We start from the raw sequence: 27,864 nt of genomic DNA on the forward strand, positions 1-27,864 counted from the left end.
CCATAGCCAGCGCTATACCTGCAGCATGTAATGTAGGCTTTCTGTTAAACAAACCTGTTGACATGATCGGGATTATTTTCTCAGACTTGACAAACCTCCTCCAGAGGCCCTTACAAGTTCTGAAGAGGATTCACTACCACATTTCATTCACTAATGAAATTCTGTTTGCACAAAAGCTGATTAGCTCTGATTCAGGTGAGAGGCACAATCAGTCTGTCTGGTCACCTTAAAACGAACTTATAGAAAACCATAAAGTCTACACAGGGATTCTTTTTTGTAACTGAATAAAATTATTCTGATTATTTCCAGTTAGCTCTTAACATAGAAAGTAATGTACAGTTGATCCGTGAAGTCATTTGTCTTACACTGAAGACATTTGGGTTATAGATGAGTTGACAGCTTTTATTTGATGCTATTTACTGTTACAAACGGACTAACGGGATCAACAAGTACCAACAAAAGTATATTTATTAACAAGAGGGCAGGGGACACAGGGAACTAACACACACCAATAAAGTATCAAATAAAAGAGACCCGAAAACACGGTGGTGAAGTACAAACAAAACCCTGAACAAACATACAAAGTGACAACTGAAAACTACGTACCAACGTGGACAAGAACTATAAGAAAACTAGATGTACAAAGTAACAAACCAAAATCACTGCAGAAGGCAGGACGGACGGAAACAAACATACAAAACTAACAGGACAAAGTACCAACAAAAACCACTGCATGAACGCAGACCAAACAATTCAAACTTACAAACAAAACGGAGTTTCCCGACGGACAAACGAACAGACAGACTGACCAGATTCATGGAAGAGTAGTGTGAAAGCATGAATGAATGTCAACAACATGCACCGACCTGATGACTGAGGGGTGCTTATAAAATGGAGGGAGTAACAGGTGAAATGAATCTGTAATTAGTCCGGTGTGTGGAGAGTGGGGGAAGAGGAAGTCCATATGTGGGTGTGGCAGGACAGTGAACAGCAGAACAAAAACAAAAACATAACAAACAGACAGGGGCAGAGGGAGGAACTGTAACAATTTACACCTCAATGCCTTTTGTCTCAGATTACCCAGATTTTAAGAGAACAAAAATACTGCAACAGATTATTAGTAAATCTAAGCAAATACAACATAAATGTTTAGTTGCATATCCTTGTCTGCATTAGTCCTGTGACTCACCTACGTCACCACATTGTTGGTTTCTTCTTGTCATTTGCTTTTCCAGGCTTTTACTGCAGCCACCTTTAGCTGTTGTCCTACACTGGCAGCAGGTTTTGGATCCCTGTGTTAGTTTTTGCTGACAAAATGTTTCTGAAAACCTTTGAACTCATCCTGCTGCTACCCTTCCTAAAGCAGTCATGCAGCCCAGGTCATCACACGACCTCCACCACCCATACAGATGTTTGTGTTCCGTAAATCTCTGGATTAGAGCTTTTGTGGCTCATCTCTGTACGTTTCTGCAAATTCCAACCAGGCTTTGATTCTTACGTAGATGTGAGGTTTGCGTCTTGTAGTATGGGCTCTGTATTTCCGTTCATGAAGTTTCTTAGCAGGATGAATTGGGATACCTCCACCCTTGCTTTGTGGAGGTTGTTGGTGACGTCACTGACAGTCGTTTTTGGGTTTTACTTACATACACAGCTCTCCCAATGCTTCTGTCATAAGCTGTTTTCCTTGGCTGACCTGTGCTGTAAATGTTGCACTACTGCCTAGTGTTTGTGCAGTGCAATTGGTTGTTTTTGTAAATAGCATCAAATAAAAGATGAAATGTCTCATCTTTTGAAATGATTCATCCTTTGATCTGAAACCAAATGTCTTCAGTGTACAGCAAACACAAATTAATTTGGCTTTCAGTCCAGTACTTTTGGAGTGAACTGCATTTTTTTTTTAAATACAGGCTTTTCTATGTGTATAACTATACTCTGGTATAAACACCAATCAACCAACATTTAGCTCCAATGGCTTAGTTTGCCACCAAAAAATTGTTTACACAAACAGTTATCATTGCCAAATCTCTAAGGCAGGGCATGACCAACAGCAGCTCAGGGGCCAAATCTGCCAGTCCAATGCTAAATCCCGCTTTTCTCAATGAATATCAATAAGACTTTATGAGGCTACATAAATCACGTGACCCAGGAGCTACCCATAGTTATACAATCAGAGAAACACAATAATCAGATAGGGAAATCAAGTCAAGTCCAGAATTCCTTTGTCTGTGTCCAGAATCACTCCCTATTTACCATGTAGTACAATGTGCAGGCAGCTGTGCAGGAGTGTACAAACCAGTCAACTATGTAGGGCGCTCAAAGCTTCCACTGTGGACCAACAAAAGCAGTTTACATGGCATGAATGCTTCTGTTATACTTTACTTACTTGAGCCACATAAGTATCAGTTCACTGAAGACGTCTCTAATCTTACAAAATATAATATTTTATTTATATATATATATATATATATATATATACCAGAGTCCTGGGAGCTTGAGGGTCCTGCGCAGTATGTTAGCTGACAGAGATCTCAGATGTTGTTCCTGGGATCTGCTGGAGCCACTCTCCTAGTTTGGGAGTTACAGCCCTACTATTAGATAGTAATCAGGATCTCTAAAATGTGTAAAGTCTTCATTTGCTATATTTCACAATATGGCAAACTGCAGTTTTGTTCAAGGAGCAGATAAAATCTCTGTAAAATGTAAAAATTTATATGTTGGTTTGATGATATCATGATGACTTTTATTAAAGTGTGAGGCCCATAAAGGTGCATATGTCACTGTCAGTATATCTACATTAAAAACACACATGCCATCCGATGCAATCAGCAGTCAATCCCGATGCAGTGTGAGTGAATTCAGTGCAACATGATGTGACTGGACAAAGGGAATTCACTGAGTTTCATTATTTACTAATCCAGTACAATGAAGACCTTTCACAAGGAGGTCTTTTTCTCCCAAATTCTGTACAAATGTTGTCTTCAGTACACTTTTAGTACACCTGGATCACAAAATGAAGGTCAGCCTACTTGAGATTGACAAGAAACTGCTTCCACCTGGGGCCTCACAAAGGCTGAGGGCGGCCCTGCAGTTTGGCAGCTCAGCCTGTAGGTGGCGGCTGCAGCCTGGTGGCCCTTGAAATGGAAGGAGGAGGAGGAGGAGGAGGCACCGAGGCTTTGTTGTTATAGTAAAGGCTCCACCGCGGTCCGCGTCTTCTCCTCGCCGGGTCCCGTTCCCTCGGTCCAGCTTTACTTTTTCTTTTTTCTACGGAGCAGACACGGAGAGCAGCTGAACTGTGGGGTTTTCTGATCGAGCTGGGAGGAGAGGACGAGGACGAGGACGAGGACGAGGCGGGGAAACCATCAACACATGTAAGCTCACATTTCTACATCAGCTGGATCCGCGTCGTTACTTTTACACAACTGCGTGTTAGTTTCACGGAGCCCTGCTGCGCCCCCACCAGGGAGAGGGCATCAGTTCAGAGCAGCAGACCCGGACTGTAGGAGCTGGATCACAGGCTGACTGACTGACTGTTGATCACAGGCTGACTGACTGTTGATAGAAGGCTGACTGACTGTTGATAAAAGGCTGACTGCTGATCACAGGCTGACTGACTGACTGTTGATCACAGGCTGACTGACTGTTGATCACAGGCTGACTGACTGTTGATCACAGGCTGACTGACTGACTGCTGATCACAGGCTGACTGACTGACTGCTGATCACAGGCTGACTGACTAACTGCTGATCACAGGCTGACTGACTGACTGTTGATCACAGGCTGACTGACTGACTGTTGATCACAGGCTGACTGACTGACTGTTGATCACAGGCTGACTGCTGATCACAGGCTGACTGACTGACTGCTGATCACAGGCTGACTGACTGTTGATCACAGGCTGACTGACTGTTGATCACAGGCTGACTGACTGACTGCTGATCACAGGCTGACTGACTGCTGATCACAGGCTGACTGACTGACTGCTGATCACAGGCTGACTGACTGACTGCTGATCACAGGCTGACTGACTGTTGATAAAAGGCTGACTGCTGATCACAGGCTGACTGACTGTTGATAAAAGGCTGACTGCTGATCACAGGCTGACTGACTGTTGATCACAGGCTGACTGACTGACTGCTGATCACAGGCTGACTGACTGTTGATCACAGGCTGACTGACTGTTGATCACAGGCTGACTGACTGACTGCTGATCACAGGCTGACTGACTGCTGATCACAGGCTGACTGACTGACTGCTGATCACAGGCTGACTGACTGACTGCTGATCACAGGCTGACTGACTGTTGATCACAGGCTGACTGCTGATCACAGGCTGACTGACTGACTGCTGATCACAGGCTGACTGACTGACTGCTGATCACAGGCTGACTGACTGACTGCTGATCACAGGCTGATTAACTGCTGATCACAGGCTGACTGACTGACTGTTGATCACAGGCTGACTGACTGACTGTTGATCACAGGCTGACTGACTGCTGATCACAGGCTGACTGACTGTTGATCACAGGCTGACTGACTGACTGCTGATCACAGGCTGACTGACTGCTGATCACAGGCTGACTAACTGCTGATCACAGGCTGACTGACTGACTGCTGATCACAGGCTGACTGACTGTTGATAAAAGGCTGACTGCTGATCACAGGCTGACTGACTGTTGATAAAAGGCTGACTGCTGATCACAGGCTGACTGACTGTTGATCACAGGCTGACTGACTGACTGCTGATCACAGGCTGACTGACTGTTGATCACAGGCTGACTGACTGTTGATCACAGGCTGACTGACTGACTGCTGATCACAGGCTGACTGACTGCTGATCACAGGCTGACTGACTGACTGCTGATCACAGGCTGACTGACTGACTGCTGATCACAGGCTGACTGACTGCTGATCACAGGCTGACTGACTGACTGTTGATCACAGGCTGACTGATTGCTGATCACAGGCTGACTGACTGACTGTTGATCACAGGCTGACTGACTGTTGATCACAGACTGTCTGACTGCTGACCACAGGCTGACTGACTGTTGATCACAGGCTGACTGACTGTTGTTCAGAGGCTGACTGACTGTTGATCACAGACTGTCTGACTGCTGACCACAGGCTGACTGACTGCTGATCACAGGCTGACTGACTGTTGATCACAGGCTGACTGACTGTTGATCACAGGCTGACTGACTGACTGCTGATCACAGGCTGACTGACTGACTGCTGATCACAGGCTGACTAACTGCTGATCACAGGCTGACTGACTGACTGTTGATCACAGGCTGACTGACTGACTGTTGATCACAGGCTGACTGACTGACTGTTGATCACAGGCTGACTGACTGTTGATCACAGGCTGACTGCTGATCACAGGCTGACTGACTGACTGCTGATCACAGGCTGACTGACTGCTGATCACAGGCTGACTGACTGTTGATCACAGGCTGACTGACTGACTGCTGATCACAGGCTGACTGACTGCTGATCACAGGCTGACTGACTGACTGCTGATCACAGGCTGACTGACTGACTGCTGATCACAGGCTGACTGACTGTTGATAAAAGGCTGACTGCTGATCACAGGCTGACTGACTGTTGATCACAGGCTGACTGACTGACTGCTGATCACAGGCTGACTGACTGCTGATCACAGGCTGACTGACTGACTGCTGATCACAGGCTGACTGACTGACTGCTGATCACAGGCTGACTGACTGTTGATCACAGGCTGACTGCTGATCACAGGCTGACTGACTGACTGCTGATCACAGGCTGACTGACTGACTGCTGATCACAGGCTGACTGACTGACTGCTGATCACAGGCTGACTAACTGCTGATCACAGGCTGACTGACTGACTGTTGATCACAGGCTGACTGACTGACTGTTGATCACAGGCTGACTGACTGCTGATCACAGGCTGACTGACTGTTGATCACAGGCTGACTGACTGACTGCTGATCACAGGCTGACTGACTGCTGATCACAGGCTGACTAACTGCTGATCACAGGCTGACTGACTGACTGCTGATCACAGGCTGACTGACTGTTGATAAAAGGCTGACTGCTGATCACAGGCTGACTGACTGTTGATAAAAGGCTGACTGCTGATCACAGGCTGACTGACTGTTGATCACAGGCTGACTGACTGACTGCTGATCACAGGCTGACTGACTGTTGATCACAGGCTGACTGACTGTTGATCACAGGCTGACTGACTGACTGCTGATCACAGGCTGACTGACTGCTGATCACAGGCTGACTGACTGACTGCTGATCACAGGCTGACTGACTGACTGCTGATCACAGGCTGACTGACTGCTGATCACAGGCTGACTGACTGACTGTTGATCACAGGCTGACTGATTGCTGATCACAGGCTGACTGACTGACTGTTGATCACAGGCTGACTGACTGTTGATCACAGACTGTCTGACTGCTGACCACAGGCTGACTGACTGTTGATCACAGGCTGACTGACTGTTGTTCAGAGGCTGACTGACTGTTGATCACAGACTGTCTGACTGCTGACCACAGGCTGACTGACTGCTGATCACAGGCTGACTGACTGTTGATCAAAGACTGTCTGACTGTTGATCACAGGCTGACTGACTGTTGATCACAGACTGGCTGACTGTTGATCACAGGCTGACTGACTGTTGGTAACAGACTGACTACTGATCACAGGCTGACTGAGTGTTGATCACAGACTGGCTGACTGTTGATCACAGGCTGACTGACTGTTGGTAACAGACTGACTGTTGATAACAGGCTGACTGACTGACTGTTGGTAACAGACTGACTGTTGATCACATGCTGACTGACTGTTGATCACAGGCTGAGTGACTGACTGTTGTTCACAGGCTGACTGACTGCTGATCACAGGCTGACTGACTGCTGATCACAGGCTGACTGACTGTTGATCACAGGCTGACTGACTGTTGATCACAGACTAGCTGACTGTTGATCACAGGCTGACTGACTGCTGATCACAGGCTGACTGACTGTTGATCAAAGACTGTCTGACTGTTGATCACAGGCTGACTGACTGTTGATCACAGACTGGCTGACTGTTGATCACAGGCTGACTGACTGTTGGTAACAGACTGACTGCTGATCACAGGCTGACTGACTGTTGATCACAGACTGGCTGACTGTTGATCACAGGCTGACTGACTGTTGGTAACAGACTGACTGTTGATAACAGGCTGACTGACTGACTGTTGGTAACAGACTGACTGTTGATCACATGCTGACTGACTGTTGATCACAGGCTGAGTGACTGACTGTTGTTCACAGGCTGACTGACTGCTGATCACAGGCTGACTGACTGCTGATCACAGGCTGACTGACTGTTGATCACAGGCTGACTGACTGTTGATCACAGACTAGCTGACTGTTGATCACAGGCTGACTGACTGCTGATCACAGGCTGACTGTTGATCACAGGCTGATTGACTGTTGATCACAGAATGGCTGACTGTTGATCACAGGCTGACTGACTGACTGCCGATCACAGGCTGACTGACTGCTGATCACAGGCTGACTGACTGACTGTTGATCACAGGCTGTCTGACTGTTGATCACAGGCTGACTGACTGCTGATCACAGGCTGTCTGACTGTTGATCACAGGCTGTCTGACTGTTGATAACAGGCTGACTGCTGATCACAGGCTGACTGACTGTTGATCACAGGCTGACTGACTGTTGGTAACAGACTGACTGCTGATCACAGGCTGACTGACTGACTGTTGGTAACAGACTGACTGTTGATCACAGGCTGACTGACTGTTGATCACAGGCTGACTGACTGACTGCTGATCACAGGCTGACTGACTGCTGATCACAGGCTGACTGACTGACTGTTGGTAACAGACTGACTGTTGATCACAGGCTGACTGACTGTTGATCACAGGCTGACTGACTGACTGCTGATCACAGGCTGACTGACTGACTGTTGGTAACAGGCTGACTGTTGATAACAGGCTGACTGACTGTTGATCACAGGCTGACTGTTGATAACAGGCTGACTGACTTTTGATCACAAGTTTGGGCCCCACATGTTTCATCTTACGTAGTGAAGCCTCCAGGAGCTGAAGGTTAACAACCAACTAACGTTACTGTATCTAATTATCTAACGTTACTGTATCTAATATCTAACGTTACTGTAGCTAAAACTAACGTTACTGTAGCTAATATCTAACGTTACTGTATCTAATATCTAACGTTACTGTAGCTAAAACTAACGTTACTGTAGCTAATATCTAACGTTACTGTATCTAATATCTAACGTTACTGTAGCTAATATCTAACGTTACTGTATCTAATATCTAACGTTACTGTATCTAATATCTAACGTTACTGTAGCTAATATCTAACATTACTGTAGCTAATATCTAACGTTACTGTATCTAATATCTAACGTTACTGTATCTAATATCTAACGTTACTGTATCTAATATCTAACGTTACTGTAGCTAATATCTAACGTTACTGTATCTAATATCTAACGTTACTGTAGCTAATATCTAACGTTACGGTATCTAATATCTAACGTACTGTATCTAATATCTAACGTTACTGTAGCTAAAACTAACGTTACTGTATCTAATATCTAACGTTACTGTAGCTAATATCTAACGTTACTGTAGCTAATATCTAACGTTACTGTATCTAATATCTAACGTTACTGTAGCTAATATCTAACGTTACTGTAGCTAAAACTAACGTTACTGTAGCTAATATCTAACGTTACTGTATCTAATATCTAACGTTACTGTATCTAATATCTAACGTTACTGTATCTAATATCTAACGTTACTGTAGCTAATATCTAACGTTACTGTATCTAATATCTAACGTTACTGTATCTAATATCTAACGTTACTGTATCTAATATCTAACGTTACTGTATCTAATATCTAACGTTACTGTAGCTAATATCTAACGTTACTGTATCTAATATCTAACTTTACTGTAGCTAATATCTCACGTTACTATATGTAATATCTAACGTTACTGTATCTAATATCTAACGTTACTGTATCTAATATCTAACATTACTGTAGCTAATATCTAACGTTACTGTATCTAATATCTAACGTTACTATATCTAATATCTAACGTTACTGTAGCTAATATCTAACGTTACTGTATCTAATATCTAACGTTACTGTATCTAATATCTAACGTTACTGTATCTAATATCTAACGTTACTGTATCTAATATCTAACGTTACTGTAGCTAATATCTAACATTACTATATGTAATATCTAACGTTACTGTATCTAATATCTAACGTTACTGTAGCTAATATCTAACGTTACTGTAGCTAATATCTAACGTTACTGTAGCTAATATCTCATGTTACTATATGTAATATCTAACGTTACTATATCTAATATCTAACGTTACTATATCTAATATCTAACATTACTGTAGCTAATATCTGACCTTGTGATTTGCAGTGAGAGTAGAGAGCAGGTGGAGGAACAGCTGGAAAGGTGGAGGTTTGCTCTGGAAAGAAGAGGCATGAAGGTCAGTCGTAGTAAGACAGAATACATGTGTCTGAACGAGAGGGATCAAGGTAGAAATGTTAGGTTACAGGGGGCGGAGGTGAAGAAGGTGCAGGAGTTTAAGTACTTGGGGTCAACAGTTCAGTGTGATGGAGAGTGTGGAAAAGAGGTGAAGAGGAGAGTGCAGGCAGGTTGGAGCGGGTGGAGGAAAGTGTCAGGAGTGTTGTGTGACAGAAGAGTGTCAGCAAGACTCAAAGGAAAGGTGTACAAGACAGTGGTGAGACCAGCTCTGCTCTATGGGTTAGAGACGGTAGCAGTGAGAAAGAGACAAGAGGCTGAGATGGAGGTAGCAGAGATGAAGATGTTGAGGTTCTCCTTAGGAGTGACCAGGTTAGACAGAATAAGGAACGAGTACATCAGAGGGACGGCTCACGTTGCCTGTGTTAGCAACAAAGTCAGAGAGGCCAGACTGAGATGGTTTGGACATGTTCAGAGGAGGGATAGTGAATATATTGGTAGAAGGATGTTGGAGATGGAGCTGCCAGGCAGGAGGGCAAGAGGACGACCAAGGAGGAGATATATGGATGTTATAACAGAGGACATGAGGTTGGCTAGTGTTAGGGTAGAAGATGTTCATGATAGATTTAGGTGGAAAAGGATGATTCACTGTGGCGACCCCTGATGGGAAAAGCCGAAAGAAGAAGAAGAAGACTGTAGCTAATATCTAACGTTACTGTAGCTAATATCTAACATTACTATAGCTAATATCTAACGTTACTGTAGCTAATATCTAACGTTACTGTAGCTAAAACTAACGTTACTATATCTAATATCTAACGTTACTGTATCTAATATCTAACGTTACTGTATCTAATAACTAACGTTACTGTATCTAATATCTAACGTTACTGTATCTAATATCTAACGTTACTGTATCTAATATCTAACGTTACTGTAGCTAAAACTAACGTTACTATATCTAATATCTAACGTTACTGTATCTAATAACTAACGTTACTGTAGCTAATATCTAACGTTACTGTAGCTAATATCTAACGTTACTGTATCTAATATCTAACGTTACTATATCTAATATCTAACGTTACTGTATCTAATATCTAACGTTACTGTAGCTAAAACTAACGTTACTATATCTAATATCTAACGTTACTGTATCTAATATCTAACGTTACTGTATCTAATATCTAACGTTACTGTATCTAATATCTAACGTTACTGTATCTAATATCTAACGTTACTGTATCTAATATCTAACGTTACTGTATCTAATATCTAACGTTACTGTATCTAATATCTAACGTTACTATATCTAATATCTAACGTTACTGTATCTAATATCTAACGTTACTGTATCTAATATCTAACGTTACTGTATCTAATATCTAACGTTACTGTATCTAATATCTAACGTTACTGTATCTAATATCTAACGTTACTGTAGCTAAAACTAACGTTACTATATCTAATATCTAACGTTATTGTATCTAATATCTAACGTTACTGTTGATCACAGGCTGACTGACTGTTGATAACAGGCTGACTGACTGTTGATAACAGGCTGACTGACTTTTGATCACAAGTTTGGGCCCCACATGTTTCATCTTACGTAGTGAAGCCTCCAGGAGCTGAAGGTTAACAACCAACTAACGTTACTGTATCTAATATCTAACGTTACTGTATCTAATATCTAACGTTACTGTAGCTAAAACTAACTTTACTGTAGCTAATAACTAATGTTACTATATCTAATATCTAACGTTACTGTAGCTAATATCTAACGTTACTGTAGCTAATATCTAACGTTACTGTAGCTAATATCTAACGTTACTGTAGCTAATATCTAACGTTACTGTATCTAATATCTAACGTTACTGTAGCTAATATCTAACGTTACTGTATCTAATATCTAACGTTACTGTATCTAATATCTAACGTTACTGTATCTAATATCTAACGTTACTGTATCTAATATTACTGTATCTAATATCTAACGTTACTATATCTAATATCTAACGTTACTGTAGCTAAAACTAACGTTACTGTAGCTAAAACTAACGTTACTGTATCTAATACCTAACGTTACTGTATCTAATATCTAACGTTACTGTATCTAATATCTAACGTTACTGTAGCTAATATCTAACGTTACTGCAGCTAATATCTAACGTTACTGTATCTAATATCTAACGTTACTTTAGCTAATAACTAACGTTACTGTATCTAATATCTAACGTTACTGTAGCTAATATCTAACGTTACTGTATCTAATATCTAACGTTACTGTATCTAATATCTAACGTTACTTTAGCTAATATCTAACGTTACTATATCTAATATCTAACGTTACTGTAGCTAATATCTAACGTTACTGTAGCTAATAACTAACGTTACTGTATCTAATATCTAACGTTACTGTATCTAATATCTAACGTTACTGTAGCTAATATCTAACGTTACTGTAGCTAATATCTAACGTTACGACGTAACGTAACACATTTCCCTGTGGAGACAGAGACCGATGTCTGGTCAGAGGCGTTTCTGTGTGTGTGGTATCAGTGTATGATGGGGGGACAGACGCTCCATGAGTGACATGCTGCTCATCAGTGCACGTGTTGCAGATGTGTGTTATCTAGTAAGCAGGTGAATATGCTACAAACTGATCTGTAGTTAGCTGAACCATGTCATTCAGTCAGTCACAGACTGGTACAGAGGGGCGCAGAGCTGCTTTAATCCTGAATCTTGTTAACATCAGTGAAAGTCTTATAACATAAGTAGAACAGCGCTGATCATCAAATCCAGTGATGATTTATGTGTATTGATGATACACAATGAGTTGAATCTGATAATACTGGTTTATCACTGCAGCTGTTGGTGACGACTGTCTGACTCACTGTGTTCTTGTTCCAGCTCCTGTCCCCTCTCCTCCTAACAAGTCTTTAAGACTCTGGATGAACACCGGACCCAGCGCTCACCCTCTGACCTTAAATGTAACTGAGGTCAGACTTACTCATTCCTGCTCTAATGGGGACTCACAGCCTGCTGCCCCTCGCCGTCGCCTTGCTAGGTCTCCTGAGCCCATGTGTGACAAGACTGACTCCTAGAGTCTCCTTCCTGATGGGTGAGTAAAGTAAACGTGTTTGGAAGCATCAGGCCTTTCGTGAAGGTGTGTTGTGTTGAATGTACTCATTTAGATCACCTGCTGCTTTGACTGGACTGCAGCTATGGTCGGGATCAGTTTTCACAAGCTGTTGGTTTTTGTGTTTTTGTTTTTTTGACTGATTTGGTTCAAGATGATCAGATTTTCCTTCATGTTGTTTAAAATTCCTTTACATGGGTTGTCTACAACAACCAGTCAGGAGCTAGACAAAAGTGTGAATATACTAATATACCAGCAGTGACCCACTGAATAACCTGGGTCACTTCCACAGGCCATAAAGAGCTTTGGAAATTGAAGATGAATGAATTGATTGCATGATAGCGGCTTAAAAAATAATAATCTAATGATAGCTAGCTAACTTTCCAACATGGAAAGATATACAGTACACAAATCAGCCATAATATTAAAACCACTGACCGGGTGAAGTGTCAAGGTGTGAGATAAACTAGGCAGCAGGTGAGTCAGTTCTTGAAGTTGTGTTGGAAACAAGAGAAGGCAGCAAAGGTAAGGAAGTGAGGGAGCATCTCCACTATATCAGCTCTGGAGTGGTGTTCCCAGTATGCACAGGTTGCTACCTACCAAAGGGGGGTCCAAGGAGGGATGACCTGTGAACCAGAAACATCTCGGCAAAACTGTTGTCAAACCAGCTTAAATGTTCATTTAAAATTCTAAACGTAAAGTTTGTGAGAGGAACCACAAGTGCTGTGTTTTAATATTACTGTCCAGTGCTTGGCCTCGGCTTGCCACAGGTGTCACACAGGACTCTGACCAATTCACCTTGAGCTGCTCTAGAGCATCGAGCGGCACAACAACAGAGATTTGTTGAACTGCCATTCACTGAATGATGAAGCTGAACTCAGTTTAGGAACGCTTGTTTCTTGTGCAGCTGCAGCACAGCTTTTTAGGGAGGATCAGGCTTAATGAATGTCACAGAGCAGTAATTAAAAATGGGATCAAAGTAGTGTCCTCCATCTCTGTATCTGTCTAACACCTGAGAGATCTGAATTATCTGTGCTAATTGAATGAAAACTCTGACCTCGGTGTTAACTGCTGTGAAACAACAGGTAGTCCTGGGAGACACCTCATCCGCTTCAGCAGCCCTGATGTCAGTAACACCACCACACTGCTGCTCAGAGACGATGGAGATGTGCTGTATGTCGGAGCTCGGGATGCTGTGTTGGAGCTGGATGTCAGCCACGGGGACGCCATCACACTGAAGAGCAAGGTGGGCAAGTGTTAAGTCGAATCCCAACACAGACATTTTTAGATTCACTGCATGTCATTGTCCCCGTTTAAACCCTATAAATGATCAGGGTCTTAGCTTTTCCTCAGTATATGACTAATTCAGGCATAATTGTTGCTACATCTGTGGCCAGTTTGCGTTCGGCTGCTCTGTGTTCCTCCACCACTACACAATAACTGTAGTGCTGCAAAGTTTTCACTGTTCACCTGTGTTCGTCCACTAAATCTCATCTTCTTTTCTCCTGGCAGCTCGACTGGAGCCCTTCAGACAAAGACCTCGAACAATGTTCCATGAAAGGCAAGAAAATGGTCAGTAGGTGATTTGTGCACACAAATCTGTGTAATTCTTAGTTTTTACATTTTTTACGTCTTTGTGTTTCTTTGATGTTTGCAGTGACGTTTTTCTCTGTAAGGCTTTTTTGTAATACTTGATATACATAAATACATAAAATACATAAACTTGGTTAATGTGTCTTTCTGGTCAGTTTTGTTTCTTTGTGACCTTTTTGCGTCACAGGCTTTGGCCTGGAGCCCTGTGACTTCTCAGGCCCCTCAGCCTGCGCCTGGTTTACACATTCAGTTGATGATGTCTGAGAGTGCCTGTTGCAGAAATGCGTGGTGTAAATATCACGATCAAATCCTCAGGACCCGCTTTGGACACATGCTGCTTTCTCTGCTTTGTGCTGTTAAACCAAAACTTATTTGGTGTCCTCTGTGTGGTTTTCTCCAGGCTGACTGTCCTAATTTTATCCGTGTGCTGCAGTTCTTGAACACCTCCCACATCTATGCCTGTGGTACATTTGCCTTCAGTCCACGCTGCACCTACATCGTACGTGCTGTTACACCAACATTTAAACTGATGGTTTTGTTGGACATGGGGATAGTATGATGGTGCTCAGCGTTTACACAGCTGGAATGTGCTTGACTTTTCCCTTCTTTACTGTCCAGAACTCAGAGACGTTAACAATGAGCTCTAAGCCTGATGAAGGCAGAGGTCGCTGCCCCTACGACCCTTACCAACGCAACACTGCTATCATCGTAGGTAAGGTGATGACATCACAGCCGGCTCTAAGAAATCTGTTGGTACACTGTGTAAAATCTAAATAACAGAATGCAGTCATCTGATTTTAAAAGCGTTTAAACCCGATGTCTAATTGAAAATGGTTCAAAGCAACATGTCAAATGTTGACACTGACAAATTTAATATGTGACTTTACAGTTAATCAGTTTCACTACCTGATGTGACAGGTCTGGACTACAGACAAGCCACTCGAACTCTCTTACTATTGCTTTCAACTGTAGCATTTTCAGTCAAACAAAGGTTTGAAATGATTTGCAAATCATTGCCTTCAGCTTTTATTTAGATTTGACACAGTGCACCTGGAATCAAGGTTGAAAAAAGAGAAACATTGACTTCAAACCGGACTGCAGTAATGGTAATGTACATGTAATAGAGGTAAATGATGGCTTTGCTCTCCCATTATGTTAAGTACTTAACAACCAGCTGCACCTTCACCAGCTACAACATTTGCTGCATTAATGTTGACAATCTGATCATGTGATTTACTGCCAGATCATTTAGCAATCGCAGAGTACTTTTACTTGCTGTGCAGAAGTAATTATTGATAAAAGGTAATACTAATGTACATAGGTTTTTAGTTGGTACGTCTACCTAAACCTGCAATATGCAACCTGTGGTAGCAGACTCGAGTGCTCTGCTCTTACAGTAAATCAGAAGCTGCAAAATGTACTAATGGAGCAGGAATTGCTGCCATTTTCTGTTTAAATAGAAAGGTGAGTTTCAATCAAAACGCTTTAGAAGCAAATATCTGTGCACTGCTGCCAGTACTGTTCTGTGTTTGGATAGCTTCAACAGCACCTCTCCACAAGAAGAAAAAAAGATCAGTAAGACTGTACGACTGAATGGGTGCAGGACAAGACTACGTACAGGACATCTGAAGCCCTGTGGAAGTGGCTGCTGGGTTGTATTGTTGTGTTGAAGGTATCGATTTGGATGTTATGTGCTGTATGTTTCTCAGATGGAGAGCTTTACACTGGAACAGTGGCAGACTACAGGGGGAACTGGCCCGTCATCTCCCGACACCTCAGTGAGGGCCGACGTGTTGACCTGAAGTTGGATGATACATTAGGCTGGCTAGAGGGTGAGCGCATTGTCTCTCAATGATGAAACTTTTTTGTGTGCACTCAGTTCTTCATGTGCAGCGGTGTTCTTCAAAATTATTGTTTACAAAGCCAGTTTGGTTTTACTCAAAGAAGCATGTGAGAGACACAAACTGCCAAGTGCAGTGCTTTGGTGACAAACCTCTTCCAGGTGGACTAGGACTCAAAACATCTGGAACATCCACAGATCGACTGGTTTTTCTGCCTTTGTATTGAACAAGGCTGTTTTATCTTTGCTGCAGATCCAACCTTCATCAGCTCCACTTTCATTCCTGATGAGGAGAAAATCTACTTCTTCTTCAGTGAAGTGGGCAGAGAGTACGACTTCATCGACAAATTCATTGTGTCTCGTGTTGCTCAGATCTGCATGGTAAGGGAAAAACTATGGGACATAGTTATATTGTACATTTTTCTGCACTGCATGTATTTGACAGATATAGTCCCTAGTCGATTTTTAGTTTTGGACTTTTCTTGTATGTATAATGTATGATAAGCTTATAAAATATAATGATGCTTAGGGAAGGCCAACTGTAGAGCTGTGATCTGCGAATTCACTCTTGTATAATGAAGCTGGAAATAATCTGCAAAATAAGTAGTTCTCACAAGACATTGTTCTCTTTGTACATAAGTTCATGTCTCCTTGAGTTTTATCCATTGAAGCACATGTTCAGTGACAGTTAACTAGTTTGATCTGCTCTTGTTCAAGTCAATCAACTTACAGCCACTGTGCCTCAAAGTACAAAGTATGAGAATTTGTGATAGAATTAGGGTTACATACTGTAACTCTAGACCTCAGATCACATCAAAGTATTAATACTTTTCCATAAATAACTGAAGAGATACATACCAGACCACCTGACCTGCTCTGAACCCTGTAGACCTCTAAGGTCAGGAACAGATTGCCTCAGCAGTTTTGTCTTGAGACAGTACTGACTACTTTCAAATCTAAACTCAAGACCTCTATATCATAGTTTTTAATTATATTAACTGCAATTTAGCTGTTGTACATTTTCATCCACCTGTACATCTGATTACGCTGCACTTGGCCATGTGATGCTCCTTCAAACTGTTGTCTCAATGTTTTTTTGGTTTAGCTGTATCTGTACTGTGCTCACTGAAACACTGCCTCACTGTAAGTTATGTAATGTGTTGTTCTTGATACCTTCTTCTCCTCTTTTGTGTCAGAGTGATGTTGGGGGCCAGCGGACCCTGCAGCGACGCTGGACCACGTTTGCCAAGGCACAGCTCTTGTGCCAAGCAGACAGTGAGCTGCCCTACAATGTGATCCAGGACATAGACAGTCTCCCACCAGCACAGGGAGCTCCTGCGGATGACACACTCTTTTATGGCCTTTTCATCTCTCAGTGGTGAGTAATCTAAATGTGACCATCATATGATCCATGTATTCCATGAAGCTCTGTGTTCATTCAGCCTACATGTTGCTTGGAACACAAACTTACTCTCACTTAACTTGTGACAATGTCTGAAGGACTGCTTGTGACTGTAGGGCCATTAATATATGGAAACATAAAGGGGCTAAACATATAAAAAAATTGGAAGCTAACAAGTCTAATATTCTGTGAGATATTCGCAGATGACAAAAAATGCATTCCAACATGATTTTGCACATTTGTAGGAAGCCTTTAACCCGTCGCAGGAAGTTTTGCATTTTTGAAATCTGCGCAAAAATTCCACTAGCATGATTTTTTTTCACAGCAATATCCAAAAGTTATAGCTTCTCAGATACAGCCCTTCATGCATTTGTGGACTGGAATGACCCTGTAGGTTGCTACATGTACAGTGGTACGTGAGGACAGTTTTACAGAATATGTCAAAATGCATACTGAATTACCGAATTGTCGACTATATCTTCAAGGTTGTTCTAGATGTAGACCTTTTAACACATAGTATCGTAATATTTAGGGGCTCTAAAGTAAGTGGACAGATATACATATTCTTAGTATTTTGTGGACAATCCTTGTGAATGATTGACCTCTAGATATCTGCAGAGCCTTTTTATTGTTCTTGGTGATCCTTTCACTCCTGCTTATTGTGGGGTATCTCTCTACCTTTAGTCTGGTTTCAGCAAGTGGAATAATGCAGCTCAGACGGAGGACTGTTGATGATGATTGAATTCAATTTCATTTATCTATTTTTCATATTCTGTATATATAATGAGTTTTTCTGTATTGATGTTATTGTGTATTTATGTTGATGTGGATCTTTCCTGGTTGTGGTTCCTTTTCTTTCTGTCTGTTTTGAGAACAATGGTAATGAGGCAATAATTTCCCTCTGGGATTAATAAAGTTTTTTGAATCTTGAATCTTGAATCTTGACCGTGCCAGTCACCAATAATCCACCTCTTGAGCCTGAAAAGCTTTTTGCTTACTTTTTTTTCTTAGTTTAGTATCGTTGTCCTATTGAATGACTAAATGTTTTTCTGAATCAGAGCACAGAATGAAAGAGACTGGATGAGGCTTCAGCACTATATCTTCACACTGCATTCGTCCCTGAGGATCAGAGAAGTAGGTTGCTGTGTGCTGCAGCAAACATTCACAGTGTCTTCGATTCTTTTCTGTTATTACCAGGTCTGTCAACTCTGGACGGTCAGCGGTGTGTTCGTTCCGTCTAGCTGACATCAAATCAGTTTTCTCAGGGAACTACAAAGTGCTGAACCGGGACACGTTACAATGGAGCACACGGGTTCAAGAGAAGGTCGCAAATCCAGGAGAGGTAAAGGGTCACTTTTAATTGATACAAAACTGGGATGAGACCGCTCATTTCGTCCTTCAAGATGTGCAGGCAGATACTGAAGACTGGCTTTAACGCTAACAAGCACATTCACATTCCAGCTCATTTAAAGTTTGAGTTGTACTTTTACCTGAGGTTTTTTCTTTTTTTGTTGTTGTTGTTGTTGTTGTTGTTGTTTGGTCTGTGTGTGTGAAGTAGCTCAGTCAGCAGTCTCTGTCTGCTTGCTGCTCTAACTGCTGCCATGTTTTAGGTCATATCTATGCAGACATAGAGACATTTCTAAAGGGTTGTGTTTGATTTGTGTTATTATTTTTTCATGTGGTAGTGTGGACTGCACAATGCGTCAGACAACGCCCTGCGCTTTGTCAAAGAAAACTTTCTGGCAGATGACAGCGTGCGGCCATTCGGAAGAAGTCCGACCATGGTATCGGCTGAGCACAACTACAGCCACCTGAGGGTTCAGAGAGTCCAGGCCGCCAACAGCAGAGACTACACTGTCCTGTTCCTACTGACAGGTGTGACACAGCAGCCTTCTTTACCACACCTTACTTGTTTGACACAACCCAAGTACCTTATGAAAATATTTGAGCTTTAGCTCGGGTTTGACACCTGTGACCTAAAGGCAGCGGTTGATCACATTATATATACATATTAGAGTCATATTGCATTGAATTTTCTGTCCTGACTTCATTGTTCTATTCTCTAACATGAACATTAATATAAACTGTGTTTTCTCACCGGCTTTGTTTCAGAGTCTGGTTACCTACACAAAGTAGTGCTGCTACAGAGCGGGGCCCACATCATTGAGGAGATTAAGGTTTTTGAGCAGTCTCAGCCTGTGAAAAATCTGGTGCTCTCCATACCCAAGGTACAAACAACGACGGAAGATTTACTCTACCATTTAGCTGAAGTCAGAGATTTTAATTAGATGTATTCAGGATGCATTTAAACTGTGAAAAGTCTCATGCATTTGCCATTAGAACAGGGTAATAGTGAGGGATTCGTGCCATAATGTCAGCTTTGTAGGTTTCCGATCGTCCCTTCCTTAGGCTACGAGACGTGTGGACGAGGTGTGTGCACTGAAATCGAATGAAGCAAAGTCACAGAGAACTCCACTGTAACCTGGTTGTAAATGTTTCAGCTTTGTTATGCACAGTTACCCTGAGCAGAATACAGGGGTACATGTAGTTTAAAGTGTCACATGGCAGACAATGCCTTAAAGAAGAACACGTTCTCTCATTGGATGGCCAGTTCTGGTAGGCCTGGTCTCATTTACAAAAACTAAAATTCAAAAGCCAGAGCAAGCCACCACGGCCGAAAGAAGGTGGCTTAACCTCTCCAGGTTGGAGAGTTCCTGCTTTAAATGGAGGAGTATTTCAGGGATACACTCTGGACAGGTCACCAGCCTATCACGTAGCTGACATTCAGAGACAGACAAACACTCACACGTATCAGCAATTTAGAGTCACTTGTAGGTAATGTGCAGGTTTTTGGACTGTGGGGGGAGTACCGACCTGGGGGGAACATGACGACTCCATCCAGAAAGGCATCCGTCCTTCTAGCTGTGAGGCAACAGTGCTAACAAACCAACAATCCAGATCAACATTGTGGTCGATATTTCTGAGCTCCTATGTAGATAAAACCAATAAAAATGAATCATTGTAGTCTTAGTTAGCTCAACATTTGTCAAGTAGGTCATGGAATGGAGTTAAAAAATAATCAGCTGGGACTCATTCACTAAGTGTATTTGTTTGTTCATGTAGTACATTTCTTGCCTCTGTGGTGTTTCACTGGAAACACACACTTAATATTCTCAGATACATTTTTATACCAGATCACACCAGAGGCTGAAGTGTGTGTGAAACTAACTTGTAGTGCTGTTTGTTTGATCTGATTCTGGCAGGCTGTGATATATGTTGGCACATCGGAGGGTGTGGTGAGGGTTCCAACCGCCAACTGCTCCTTCTACTGGACCTGTGCTCAATGTGTTCTTGCACGAGACCCCTTCTGTGGTTGGGACCCTGCCAGCAGGGCCTGTGTGAAGGTCTCTGACAGCCAGATCAGTCTGTGAGTAGCAGCACATTTTGTCATTATGTCAGTTGCCTTAATCTTTTAAGGAAAACCTGTGACATTTGACTAGTTTGTAAAGTGACTTGCTTTGAGGTCAGATATGAAGATAATAACACTGTTCTGGATGATTCCAAAGTGAGCAGCTAGATCGGTAACAGGTGAGAGGATATAAAGAGGGTATAAAAAAACACCCACCGAAGACTGTGCTGAAGATGAAAGCCGTAAATCAATTCTGTGCAGAAAGTAGAAGCAGTAGTAATAAAAAGTGCTGTTATCACCTTGCTTTCTAAGTGTTACTTCTATGAAAGCTATGCTAGTTCTCTGTTGACGGTAGTTTTCCCCCCCCCAGAGGCCAGGACATAGACAGAGGAAACGTTGAAGAGGTGTGCAACAGTGTTTCAATAACACACAGAGTTAGATTTGGTTCAAACAAACTGCCTGCAGGTGAGTGTCACTTATTTCAGCTGCTTTGCTTTGCATAAGCGAGTGCATGTGAGATCAAAATTACAATTTATGAACACTTGACATTATTTATGAAAACATTTGAAGGAATTTTTGTTGTGGCTATACTATTGCTACACTATGATCGAAATTAGAGAACAACAGTGACCGTAGCACAAAGAAAGACGGCCCTTGCTTTAAAGGACTTCAGCACCCCTACGGCCACAGGACATCACTAGTCTCTCCCACTTCTCTGGAGTTATTTTGGTCCACTCTTCTTCCAGCCTCTTCCACAGTTCTGTGACTGGAGTGGGTTTCTTGGCCATAACTTTATTGCCAAGGATTTTTCCACAGGTTTTCTATTGGGTTTGGATCAGGTCTCTGGGCTGGCCATTTGATTATTTCAATGTTTTCAGTTTCAAGGAACTGCTTTACCCATTTGGCTGTGTGATAGGGGGCATTGACCTGCATGATAATTGTTAGAATATGGTGATGAATGCAGGGAAGGAACTGCATGTTGTCGAAGGAGGTTCTGATAAACACATGCATTCACTCTGCCATGTAGATGTATAAGAGGCCCAGCTCCTGCTGCAGAAAACATTCCCCAAACCATGACACGTCCACCTCCACCTTTCACTGACTTCTTTACACACTTTGGGTTCAGCCTTTCCCCAGTTCAATGTGATATCTCCCATTGGACCTAAACGAATTTAACTTGCTTTCATCACTACAGTGAACTTTGGACCAATTCTCCTCTGTCCACACAACATGCTCCTCTGCTAAGGTTAGTCCAGTCTTTTGATTCTTTTTGTTAATGAAAAGTTTGGTCACTGGACACTAGGCTTTCAGTCCAGATGCTCTTAAAAGTCTCGACATCTTCTGACAAGATCCTTACCCTGCTCAACACTGAACTAGGATCAATTCCAGCTGCAGTGTTGAATTGATTGGCTGTTGACATTCTCCGTATCATCCTGTCCCCTTTTGCATTTGTCTTTTGTGGACAACCAACCTTCTTGTGACGTTTTAAAGATGCAGTATTCTGGTAATCACAGATTAGGACCGACCAACTTATGGCTGATGGGCTGATAGGGTCGTCCCTTTGGTCCTCCTCTGGACAACCTGCTGCTGGAGGGTTTGAGTCACTTTAAAACGGCTCACCATCTTGCAAAGTCAGTGAAAACTGGAAAGGCCGGCTGCCAGTTAAAAAGGGTTTCTCAGATAATTAAGGAGATTAATTAACACTAGTAACTGGGAGGTATCTAAAAGTGTTCTCTAATTTTGATCAACGCTTCAAATATCTCTATGGGTTTTGCCTGTTTAGACTGCATTTATAGTTATGAGGTGTAACCAACATGAAAACCAGAGAGCTGTCTATAGGTGAAAAAAAAGGAATCGTGAAGCTGAGAGAAGATGAAAAATCAGTCAGAGCCATTGCACAAACATTGACCATACTCAGTACAACCATTAAGAAGAAGAAAGAAACCACTGGTGTACTAAGTAACAGACGTTAAAGGGTAGACTAAGGAAGACAACAGCAGTTGACGACAGAAACATTGTGAGAGGGCAGGAGTGAAGGTATCACAATGTAGAGTGTACATTGACATGTGTAGAGTATGTATTGCAAGTGAAGAAAATTTGTTTGCTTGCAGCCATATTAATGTTCTTTGCTCATGCTCCTGTAATATGCACATTTCTGCATTTTCTCACTGTGCAGCAGATTGCTTGCAGGTTTCGTGGTTTGTGATGACACTAGCAGGGGTTGACTTTGGGTGTTGATGAGCTGTAATCTGTATGTCAGCCTCATGTCCTGCAGGTGAGCTGGTGTCGGTGTCTCTGAATGAAGTAGTGCGCCTGCAGTGTCCCGCAGCGTCACAGCTGTCCCAGCAGCTGTGGGAGCGCCCTAACAGCCGGCTGTCCTCAGACCTGTACCTGCACCTGGGGGATGGGAGTCTGAGCTTTGTGGCCACCCCTACCACACTGGGCCACTACCTCTGCCTGTCCACTGAGAACGGCTACCAACAGACTATGGCCATCTATCATGTCAAACAGAGGAGCAGCCCCATGGCTCCAACCAGCTACACCCGGCATCATACACACGCCTTACCCACCACACAGTCTGTGGCCAGGCCTGGACCTGGACTGCATATGTCTGGGGGGGTTTGGCCAAATAGAATAACTACAGAACAAGGAGGGACTGAGCCAACACTGTCCAGTGGGGACACTCAGGTCACTACCAGACAGCTGGGTGGAAACATCACCCTGTGGACCCTGAAGTCTGGGCAGAAAGAGGACGAATTTTGGGACAGAGAGCCTCAGCTGTTAGCTCGGGGCCCCTGCTATCTAAAGGAGCTGGTGGTTGTATCGGTTCTGTTAGTGCTCTGCCTCAGTCTGCTAGTCACCTTGCTTTTGTACGTCTTCAAGCAGCGCTGCCGCAGGCGAACAGTCCCGCAGGCTAGGACTCCAACCAGAGACTCTGACAGAAGAACCCCTGTGGAGCAGGAGGCCTTTAGGGAGAACCAGTTTCAGAGCAAACACAATGGGCAAGCCCTACAGAGCGGTCAGGCCAGTGGCTTAGTTTGTAATGGGGCGTTCACAGGCTCAAATGGGCATTTGCCCAACACCCCAATCTGAACAGAAAGTGTTACAGGTGGGCTGGCCATCCTAGGTACCAGATTTACCACTGGAGTCCCGGTGGGTTGTTGTTTTTGCACAGCTAACCCGAAGGTACAAGCACTGTACCTTCGGTACAGAATGAAAGACAATCTTTTTAAGGTTCTTAAATGGAGACACATGACTCTTGTTACAGTACGTATGCCCTTGGTGTTGCCTGGAACACATGGCTGTGATGTTCTAAATGTACCACTTAGCAGATGTTGAGACAGAAATGCACAAGTGCAGCTGCTTCTTTGCTATTTTTATAGAATAGTCCATGTATGATTCGAAGCCAGTGACTGCCACTGTCATGCATCTCCTGGTATGGGATACTTAACATTTTATATACATATTAACAGGATTATTGGAAATTAAATATTTCCTGAAGAATCTGGGTCTATGTTGATCAGACTTACTCTGATCATTTACTTTGTCAAGCCCAGTTTGGAGGAAACATATTTGACACTCACATTGTCTTCAATGACAAGGTTTTTTCCAGTTGTGTAAGTATGTTACATAGCACAGAGTTGTCTCAAAGTGGAGAAGCTGGTCAGCTTTAAACACCTGACCACACACCAATTCCTCTCCAACTGGAAAATATCATACAGGTGAAACCAGTGGGCTTGTTTATTATTTGTTTGTGAGCTGGTATTACACACAAATGCAAACATGTTACATGCTCACTGGCTTCTTGGGCATCCAGCACACCACACACCATTTACACATGCATTCAGGTCCTCTTCCCTGATGACATAGTGCCGCCACATAATGATAGGACAGCCAGGTGCTGCACGTTTGCCTTATTTTACATCCACTCGTCTGATAACCCAGAGTCATGAAGTACCTCTCAGTTCCCTCACTGCTGATTCCCTTAGCTTTTCTCTGGCTCTCCTCTTTAAAAAGAATGTGTTAGACGGATGTAGCTGATCTGATCTGATCCTTCTGTACATTACCACAATTTTATACCACTGTACAGCTGTAATATCACCAAATCAAGATTTTGTGTTCTGGTGCACTGTTTAGTTAAATGATTGAATCTGTGTAAATTGTCGGTCTGATCAATAAATTAAGCATAAAACAGCTTTCATCATTTATCAGAGAGACGAAGAATCTGTTTGAGCAGTACGGTAAAATGTACAGTCTTAAAACTAGGAAGGGAGCCAAATAAAACAAATGACACAAAAACATTACACTCTTGCTTGAACTGATTTAGGCCCTTCCACACTATTCAGCATCACAGGTAGATACATTCACATTTTCCTGTAAAATGATCAATCGTAGCAAAGCCGTCCTGGTCCAGATCATCACACTGCCACCACTGTGTTTAACAAATACGATTATTATGATGGAAATCAAAATGTAAGGCTTCTCATTTAAGCCAAAACTTTGTATTTTGATCTCATCCGTCCACTAAACATTCTTCTGGTTTATCTCCATGATCTTGAGCAAACTGTGGAAAGGCAGTAAAGTTCTTGTTGGAGAGTTGTGGTTTCTAGTCCAAACTCTTCTTAGAAATTCATGGAACCCTTTCCAGCCTGGTGATCATCAACAACTCCTCTTCTAAGGAGTTCAGAAATCCGAAGATCCAGATTTTTCTACTTAACATGAGGCAGCACCTCCCTGATTGTCATCCTATTGATGACACCCGACTAATTCTAGACATTTGCATACTTTTCCCCCACACAATTAGGTAAGATTCATTTTTATTCACAAAAAATCAATGAATATGTCATTTTTCATTCATCATTTGTTTAAAAATATTATGTTGGGTCATATTTGCATTATGAATGTGTACATTATAGTAATAATAATAATAATAATGACTACATCAGAAGTTGCTGACAGGCAGTCAATGTGTGGTTTGATGGTTTCACAACATAAAGACAAAATACAGGTTTTTAATGTAACATGTTGATTTAACATTCAAATACACAACTGCACTGTCTCTAGTTATTATTTGGACAGGTTTTTAACAGGTCACTCAGTTGTGTCATCCTGTGACGTCACTTTAGATGGTTCAGATGAAGGGATCGTGTATACGTATCTGGCCTGTTTTTTATTTCATATGAGCATATGCAGGACTTCTGTTATGGTGAATGGCACAACAGTTTGTTCAGATGACCAGCTGCATTTTTGACCAAAATCTAGAATGGATAAAAGTCATCTATCATACTGTATCGGCAAACAAATAAATTATTCATGTTATATTTACAGTTATGACTATAGCTATTCCTGTATTGCATTTGCATGAATGTTTTACCTGCTGACCTTTGACTCATAAATATCACAACCCTGTACCCAAAACAGTTTCATCTTGAACAGCTTTTTTTAAAATGCGTTGCTCGCATCAAATTCAAAATGAGCATTTACATTTACATAGCAAATATTATTGCGAAAACAATCAGGATTCTCCATTTTCATTTTCACCTGTTCTATTTTCAGTCACACAAACTGTAAATGCTCTATATGCAAAGCTCCAAGTAATCAACAGTCCCTGACAATACTTCAAAAATATGCCTTCCAAAAGCAAAGGACAGCAGAAAAGACATTTTTCATATTTTAGAAATCAGAAACTGAGTGATTAAAAGATATTGTTCTATTGTTGAAATATTCTTAAGTGTCTTTAGCTGAACAGAAATAGATGCAGCATCATACAGTACTCTTAAAGGAGGAAAATAAAACTATCAATAAATGGATAACACAAGATAAGATTTTGATATCGCCAAGAAACCTTTGAGGTTGGGGTGAAGAAAATCCTTCTCAAGTATGTGACATGTGAAGTTATTAGATTTGGACCCAGCTGCAGCCTCCTGAAAGTTGTGATTTGTGGATAAAAAAATCCACATGACACTGAAAACAGCTGTCACAACAGAACAAGAGAACTGCAGATAGCTCTTAAAGAGGCCTATGGGAGGTTTCCAACCACTTTTTGTGTCACCTTAACAGATGACTTAAGGAATTTAAAATAATCCTACCACTGACTCTGACCAAGGAACTGTGGCCTCTGGCTCTTCTGACAAACTGTAGTTAGGACATATAGAGTTTAATGACATGTTAAGACTATTATGGAAGCACCAGAGAAGTCAGGGAGAGCAGTGTGTTGACCTGCATTTGACATTTCTTAAACTGTGTCTATGAAACCTGAGATTCGTCAGTCTGGACAATTAAACACGATCATTATGTGTGCCATGTCAACATTTCACATTGTGAGTTTTAGTAGGTTTTCTTTTGGCTCTATGAGTCATGAAGCCACTGGATTCTATATTTACTGCTTCAAGAAGCAGCTCTGCCCATGCTGTGGCTGTGGACACACAGTGGTCAAGACGGCCCAGTTGTCTGTTGCCGCCACCTTGTGGCCTGAGTCCTTTTCATACTGAAAACTAAACTCCGCTTCTCTGTTTCAATGACTTCAGTCCACTTTCCAAAACAGTTGGAATGGGGTGTAAATAAAAACAGAACACACTGATTTGCATTTAAAACCTATTTCTGACAACAAAACTAAATTAGATTTCAGCAATGTGGGTTTACAAAGTTGTTACATGGACATGTTTACCACTGTTTTTCATCACTTCTTTTTTCAAGACAAGTTTGGGAACTGAGGAGGCAAGTTGTGAAATGTTCTTTGTTATATTTTGTGCTTCATAATGTGCAAGATGTTTTCAATGGGTGACAGGTCAGGATGGCAGGCTATCTTGGCACCCGGACTCTTGTACTACTAAGTCATGCTGTTGTAATATGGGCAGGTTGTGGTTTGTTGTTCGTTGTCTTGTCTGAAATGAGGACATTTTTTTCCTGAAATAGACATCACCTGGATGGCAGCTTAGATTT

General features: G+C 42.2%; 1 protein-coding gene across 2 annotated transcripts; it reads left to right on the forward strand.

Annotated features, from left to right (window-relative positions):
- Positions 1-3,164: 3,164 nt before the first annotated feature.
- sema4ab (sema domain, immunoglobulin domain (Ig), transmembrane domain (TM) and short cytoplasmic domain, (semaphorin) 4Ab) lies at positions 3,165-26,674 on the forward strand. Of its 2 annotated transcripts, none has more exons than XM_026349909.1 (15): positions 3,165-3,368; positions 12,450-12,660; positions 13,764-13,924; positions 14,191-14,250; positions 14,672-14,770; positions 14,890-14,983; positions 15,981-16,103; positions 16,365-16,492; positions 17,308-17,489; positions 18,711-18,855; positions 19,199-19,388; positions 19,626-19,741; positions 20,777-20,940; positions 21,293-21,387; positions 23,183-26,674. In XM_026349909.1, exons 2-15 carry the CDS (start codon positions 12,564-12,566, stop codon positions 24,013-24,015), a joined length of 2,487 nt encoding a protein of 828 aa, XP_026205694.1. In that variant the 5' UTR covers positions 3,165-3,368; positions 12,450-12,563; the 3' UTR covers positions 24,016-26,674. The 2 variants fall into 2 exon arrangements, with proteins under 2 accessions (XP_026205694.1, XP_026205696.1); XM_026349911.1 differs by having other exon boundaries at positions 23,198-26,673.
- The last annotated feature ends 1,190 nt before the right edge of the window (positions 26,675-27,864 follow it).

The sequence above is a fragment of the Anabas testudineus genome, chromosome 11, assembly GCF_900324465.2.
Source record: "Anabas testudineus chromosome 11, fAnaTes1.2, whole genome shotgun sequence".
NCBI lineage: Eukaryota > Metazoa > Chordata > Actinopteri > Anabantiformes > Anabantidae > Anabas > Anabas testudineus.